The 7,378-nt window shown below is 32.4% G+C and overlaps 1 protein-coding gene across 2 annotated transcripts; it reads left to right on the top strand.

Moving 5' to 3' along the window:
* Positions 1–251: 251 nt before the first annotated feature.
* On the top strand, positions 252–6,031 carry LOC132718667 (uncharacterized). 2 transcript variants are annotated; one of them, XR_009624131.1, is made up of 4 exons: positions 252–373; positions 635–3,347; positions 3,590–3,712; positions 4,447–6,031. XR_009624131.1 is itself a non-coding variant. In XM_060702382.1 (3 exons), the coding sequence occupies exons 1-3, from the start codon at positions 286–288 to the stop codon at positions 5,133–5,135; spliced, it is 900 nt and encodes a 299-aa protein (XP_060558365.1). In that variant the 5' UTR covers positions 260–285; the 3' UTR covers positions 5,136–6,031. The 2 variants fall into 2 exon arrangements, 1 of the variants encoding a protein (XP_060558365.1); XM_060702382.1 differs by lacking the exon at positions 635–3,347 and having other exon boundaries at positions 260–373.
* Positions 6,032–7,378: the final 1,347 nt, after the last annotated feature.

Raw genomic sequence — 7,378 nt, 5'->3', positions numbered from 1 at the left:
TCCGTTTTCATACAATTCAATAAACATCGGTTTTCAATATCTAATCTAAATTTGTAGCTTTACAAATTGACGATTTATGAAATAACTATAAAAATAAAGATGCATGTTGAAATGCATAATGTGTACATTCCTTGTTCTTAAGTTTAAAACAAACTGTAAAATAATCGTGTACTAAGATGAAGACTTCCTGCTATTATTGTATGTCCTAACATTAAAATCTATAAAAACAGTTCGGCATTGTTTGTGTTCAACTGCACAGTGCTTCTGTATTTTTTCAGTTCAGCGATGACTGGCGGAGACGGAATATCCAACTGTGATACTTTGTGTAATCCGGACAATCATTATGAGTGGTCCTGCAAAACATATTGCCCAGGTAAAATTTTCAATCACAACTATAAACTTTTATTTATCTTCCGGTTTTCATTTAAGTTCTGAAGTTTAAATTTTTTATCTTAAAGTTTACATTTTTATCTTTATAGATCTTTAAAAATAGACTATTTATGCAAAGTGGATTCATGTAAACGGTAATCGTATTTACTACCGAATACTATATGTACAAGTTTACAAAGTTTAAATATATTGGCGAATTCACAAATACCTTTAGTATTAACATAGTTATGTTCTTTTCTTAAAGATTATAGCTTCAGCCCTGCTGTATCTACCTCTACTATTATACCAACTATTTCCGGAGAAGCTACATTGCAATCTGATCTAACCGTAGTATTGCTGGTCGCATTTGGTGCCTTATTTGCAACGGCGTTTATAATTGTGGCCATTTATATAATTCGTAAACAAAGACGAAATCACAAATTCTGCCCTATTATATATAACGAACAACTTCCTATACCTGTTCAAGAGACAGCAATACGGTATGAAAATGAGTTAAATGAAATAAAAGAAGAAATGCAATCTTTATCAGAAAACAAGGATGATCAGGTTGTTGGAACCAACAGTCATGTTGATACCATACCACCAGAGACAACTAATCCGGGTGACACCGTTCCACTTTTAGATTATAATTCACCTAGTGCCAATTCATTGAGTAACACATCTGATGGCGTTGAAGCCTCCAGGTTAGCAAATTGCAACGGGTTGAACAATTTCAACGAGCAACGCGGTAATCATGCTGCAGTTTGTTGCAGATCTTGTATAGAAATGAACGAAACATTCGGAAACCAAAGGCAAATTCCTCAAACTGAAAATGTAGGGTCTAGGATTAGTGATGCTGGTTCCGAAACTGATTTAAGTGATGACAGTATTACTGTACAAAATGATTCAAGCGATGAAGAAAGCAATGACAGTGGTGCTGCAAGACCTAAACGTGTAGTACGCGTCGTTACTGAAATTGAAGTTTAAAGCGACATTATGCTGAGTGTTTCACTGTCAAGCTGAGATAAATTAGTTGTACATTTCAACAGATTGACTATTATGATGGCGGTTGAACAAAATTGATAATGCCAACTGTTTAAGATAAAGTATATAAACTTCCTAAAATATAAAAGACTGCGCCATTCTTTTAAAACTTAACATTACCGATAATTTCGTAAAGATATTTAATTTTTTGTGGGTAACGGGGTTATTGACTATACAGGGGACGTTTATCATAAAATTGAAATCAATATGAAAAAATACAAAATGTATAAAGTTATTTAGAATTCACCTGAACACTCAGCATTTACTCTTGGATGGGCATAATGTCACCGAAATAGAATTTTGATTTAAAATTTCAATTTAAAACAGTTTACAGTTGTAGTATGATTTTTTTGTTTTTAATGTTGAATGGACATACGTCAGAATGTGATTTTGTTTCAAATTTTAGCTCACCAATGTCTTTCTATATATTATAATTGTGCTCAAAAATGTTATTTTTATCGATCTATTGTTCAAGAGATTTTATGTTCAAGTTTGTTGTTAAACATATATATAAGTAGCTGATCGTTATTGTTTTCAGTAATGATCGGTTAACTATAATACAAATATATATAAATTTGTGTAAAGCCATAATTGTATTTAAAGTCAAATTGCACTCGTTGGCAAGATATCATTAATATTTAACAGCCGTTTTCTTCAGACTGAAGCTGTTCATGTATTTTCTGAAACATATAGGCTTTTTGCAGTGATAAAAAGTGCGTACGATAAGGTTAATTGTTATAATTGATTCATTATTTAATTTCTTGAACGCTTTCATCTAGACTGTAATAATGACATCGAGTTTTGTAATATTTTTGTCATCATAGAATTCTTATTCATAGGGCATTTGAATGTTGTATATAATATCCACAAACATTATTTGTTTTACTGATTTATTTCATGTTAATTCTGGCATGTTGGCCAAAATCCTAAATATTTGAAAGTGATACAAAATCGAACCCAACGGTCCTTTGTCGATCCGATGTGGTTCGGTTTAATTAAACTGTTGTGTTTTGTTTGTTCTTTCTAACAATAAAACAAATTAAAATTAATTATCTGTTTTAATTTATATTGTCCCTTGTCTAAATATAAATCCAAAAAGTTAATAATATATAATGTAGATGTAAAGCATAAAGGCTATAATGTAGCGTATGACCCATCGAGTATGTTCTTAGAAACGATGCCTCTGTCATTATCCAGAAAGCAATTAGGTATATTGTTAGTAAATAAACACACTTGAATACAGTATATGTCCAAATTCAGAAAAGAAATAGGTATATTATTAGTTGATCAATACATTTAAAACCACGGTACACGTGAGGTTATAAAAATTAAAGGGTGAGACGACACTTAAACGAATATTTCTATTACTAACATAAATGACCAGTTTTAACGTAACCGTAATTCAGGCAAGTTACGAAAGCATTGAAGACAAAGGGTAAATACTTAAAAATTGAAAAATTGGATGTAACTGTAATTAAACATGAGGTGAACCTCCATACAGGCTTATGCATATACATGTTTGGCTTACTATGTTATCGTTTGCGATAATTTGTGAAATACAATGTGTGAAATACCATAGATGCGTTGATATTAAGTTCTTCATATAAAAATATCTGGTTTATATAATATTTTCGCAACGGTAATTATAATATTTTCGCAACACCAAATTATATTAGTTAAATCTAGACGACTACACGTAACAGTGTCAAAATCATTGAATCATAAAATGATATGTATATATTTTTATATAATCATGAAATCCTATTATAAATCCAAGAAATGTACATATTTAAATTTTAAGGAATCCCTTGAATGAACTTTTGAATGTTCCGATTTAGTAACATTTATGAAAACCAGGTCTTTAAATAGATTTTATTGCGTTGTCTCCAAACTCACATTAATTCAGGACTGTTATACGATAGAGCGATATCAAGGTATTGTTTCTTTATTTTAAATCTTTTTGAGTTTACTTATGCATTGGATCAACAATTTTCATACGTAACATAAAATTTATTCAATATATTTATATACGGTTAAATCATTTATAAACGAAATTCAGTTTTTCACTTTCACGAGTATCACGAGTCAATGATAACGAAAAAATGTACTATTTTCAAACGTCTCTCTAACAAAGTATATCAAAACAAATGCTAAGAAATTCGAATTTTAATTTCAGAATTTTGCTTCGTTCGAAATAAAATGGCGCCGGTATATGGCAGGAATGGATTTTCTGACTGTAAGGTGATTTGTGATCCGAAGAATGGATACTCTCACCAGTCGTGTGTTGATGAATGTCAAGGTAAGCCTAAATTTAGATAATCTAGAAATTCAAGTCAAGTCATTGAAGTTTATCAAAATTGGTTCAATCTTTGTACTGTACAGCATGATTAAAATAGCCTGAATAACATTTTTAGTCCTTAAACATTCTTTAAGATAATCTTGAAATTATACTTTAAAATGATAAACATACGTGGGCTTTAAATGTCATAATTCTAACTGAACGTTTATGTACATGTAAATTTCGTTACGAAGACATTTGCAACTGATATAAAAACTGCCCTCGCAAATATAGATTAGTTTACAGCATGACATTGAAAATAGGTATTGATATAAATAGATGTAGAAAACCTACATGAGACTAAATATATAGGTATTGGAAATCCATAAGTCTTATTTATATTTGCTATATATCATAAACTATTTAGGGTATGTTATGAAGTTAATTGTTCAAGGTTGAATTATTTTCTTATTCATTCATATATTTGTTGGTATTGCTCTTCAGTTATCTATCTTTTTTCTTACTTATCTATTTATTTATTTTAATTGATAAAGTCTGCCTCTTGTAAAATGTATATTGTACGTTTGTCTTTCGACAAACTTGGAAACTTAAGGTTGAGGTGACGCATGATAAGCGTAGCTTTAATGAAATATTGTATTTGAAAATACTTTACTTACACACATTTTTCACACAATCAGATAAAACATAGACGTTTCCTTGTTCTGTAAGAGTTTCTGTTCTTATCTACTTTACAGGGATATACAACTTTACCACCAAAGCTATCAACAGTATTCCTTTGCCAACTCCAGCTATTAACAGCGTCACAATTGCAAACTATACAAACATTCCACCCAATACCAACAGCGAAGATAGTATCACTGGATTGTATTATTTATTATCTATTCTAATATTTCTCACTATTATTTTGATACTTGTTATTTGCTTCCGTAAAAACATTTTAGAATTCTTGCAAAACATGATTCAGTGGACAAGAGACAAAATGTGTGAGATAAGCAACAAAAATTACAGAGATAACGTGCAAATGGGTGACTTAAAAGTAGAATCTGAAGACTTGCTAAAAAAGAAAACTAATAATACTGGTAACACAAGTAAAAATCTTGAACGCGAGCAAACATTTGGTAACAAAGGTGAAAATCTTGAACGTGAGCCAACATTTGGAAACACATCAGCTATTTCCATGGGAAGTTTAAGAATTCCAAAGAATGCTACGGAAATAAATGACAACGTTTTAACTGCTACAATCACAAGTAATGGCCCCGACCACAATTCCACTGCCAACAATGAAGGGACAGAAAGCGAAACAGACACTGATACTGAAGTTGAAAGTGGTTACAATTCTAATATTTCACCTACAGACGAAGCAAATAGAGTAGCCAAAAGCAAAGGGGTTGTTCGCGTAATTACAGAAATAAATCTCCGATGAATTGTTGTTTGTTCCTCAAAAAATATATAATAAAATAAATAATAATAATAATAAGCTTAAAAAGACAGCACATATCTTTTTGCATTGTATGATATAAATCGGTGAATGTATGCATATATGTGGTCATGCATTAATATTTATCAACAATATAAATGTACAATGATGACCATTGCCATGTACTTAAAATGCTTACATAAATCTCGTATTTACTAAAATGTACATATCCATCAATGCCAAAAAATATGTCATCTGTGTATGCGTGGCTTTCTGTGAGTTCCGTGTTGTGCTCTATTAAGTTATTGGTACGTCCCACCCTTTCTTTCTCCGTCCTTGCGTCATATTGCCCCAATTTGGTTTGATGCCTATGGTTGAAGCACGTTTTGTTGAGAACAACGACCTGTGAACACCGCCTTGCCTTGTTGATTTTGTCACTTTTTTAAAAAAAGTATTGACTTTGATTGATAATTTGTCATTTAAAACCATATCACATGGCATATGTGAAACTGTAATGTCAGTAAAGAATAAGTTATAAGTACCATTATGTTATGTTAGATAATGTTAAATAAATTTCTCTGTCATTTTTTTTTATATTATTCATAAAAGAATTAATTTTGATTGATATATTGTCATTTAAAACCATATCACAGGGCATATGTGAAACTGTAATGTCAGTAAAGAATAAGTTATATGTACCATTATTTTATGTTAGAAAATGTTAAATAAATTGAATGATGCTCAAATGTGTGATGTATCATACATAAGGCGATAGTTGTGATAGTGAGATTTGTGTTGGTAAACACGCTAAAAACTGACAGTGGTTCTTTAACTTTTGTTATTCTATTGATATGTCATTTAGATCAGTACATCAAATAAAAGAGTAAATGAAATAGATTGTTGATTTCAGTGTTGTTATATTTTTCTGGTCCTTCGGGATCATTGATGCCAGCACTACTAAGTGTTGAGAATTGAGTACCGCTCAAGCCGGTGCTAGAGGGCGTGAGGGATGTTGCACTTGTTCATTATCCCTCATGTACAGACTCAATCGAACCGAGTCTGCAATTTTCAAGTAATTTTGTTATGATTAATAAGGGATAACTTTGTTTCCAGATTTTATTTTCTTATTGTTTTGTTTGTGTGTGGGAGTGGGTTTCATTAACCTTATACACCAAACTGATCGGCATTGTACATAGAGACCGAATTCTACTGATGTATTTTATTGTTTTAGGTCTTAAAAAGCTATATCAGATTGCCATAAAGAGTCAACAGTTTGTATTCATAGACACATTAGCGGATTTTGACCACTGACATGAAAGATAAAACATTGAAAACATTAATTTCAACGTCAATACATTGTAATATCAAACATGTTTAAGGTCGTTGACTTTAAACCACTTGCCCCTCGCCGACAGGGACTTGGATTCTTTCATGTGAGGAAGCTTTCCAGCTAGCTTATGGAACGTCAGTGGTTCTACTCAGGTGCCCGTTCGTGCCTGAAATAATGCACGAAGAGGCACCTGAGGTCTTCCTCCACCAGTAAAGCTGGAACGTCGCGATATGACCTATACTGTGTCGATGTGACGTAAAACCCAATCAAAACAAAAACAAACAAACATGTTTGTTTAATCAAAAGTATTCGACGCAGCCGTCCGATTAGCAGCTAAATAGGTAGTGCGTTGGACTGTGAATCGGGCGTCCCGGGTTCAATTCCCGGACCGTGCAGGTCACTTACGTTTTGATTGATAATAAAATGATTAAAATCCTTTCGACGATCATTCAAACTGTACCTCGGCTCTTGCATGTACAGAAGTTATCAGCTCCTTGCGAAAGTGAAGGCAACAAGTAATGGTTAACTGCTTGACAGGAACGATGCGGTGGCTGAACTATACCCTGATTGTTCAAAATGAAAACTACCAACACCTCGACAGTATATGAAGCAATCACAAATATCTCAAAGCCGAATGCATAGTCACAAAATTATATAAATGCGCTGATTTTAGTTAAATTAACAGTATTTGATTTTAATAAGATTGGGCTTGATCCCTCCTGTGATGACGACCCTGATGGAAGTGGCGTTGGTAATTTTTCATTGAATTTATAGAGTTCAGCCACCGCTTCGCTCCTTGACAGGTTGTCAAGCAGTTTAACAGTACTAGTTGCCTTCACTTTCGCAAGGAACTGAAACGTCTGTACATACCAGAGCAGAGGAACAATGCGAATGACCGTAGAAAAGATTTCTTGATCAA

This window comes from Ruditapes philippinarum, unplaced genomic scaffold, assembly GCF_026571515.1.
Source record: "Ruditapes philippinarum isolate M1 unplaced genomic scaffold, ASM2657151v2 ctg3716_1_1_1_1, whole genome shotgun sequence".
Taxonomy (NCBI): domain Eukaryota; kingdom Metazoa; phylum Mollusca; class Bivalvia; order Venerida; family Veneridae; genus Ruditapes; species Ruditapes philippinarum.
The sequence above is the reverse complement of the archived record's forward strand: the minus strand, read 5'-3'. Positions and strand labels throughout refer to the sequence as shown.

Coding starts and splice junctions, on each gene's coding strand:
- LOC132718667 (XM_060702382.1), top strand. CDS start 286: ATGACTGGCGGAGACGGAATATCCAACTGTGATACTTTGTGTAATCCG. Junction 374..3,589: donor CTGCAAAACATATTGCCCAG/GTAAAATTTTCA, acceptor TTTTAATTTCAG/AATTTTGCTTCGTTCGAAAT. Junction 3,713..4,446: donor GTGTGTTGATGAATGTCAAG/GTAAGCCTAAAT, acceptor TCTACTTTACAG/GGATATACAACTTTACCACC.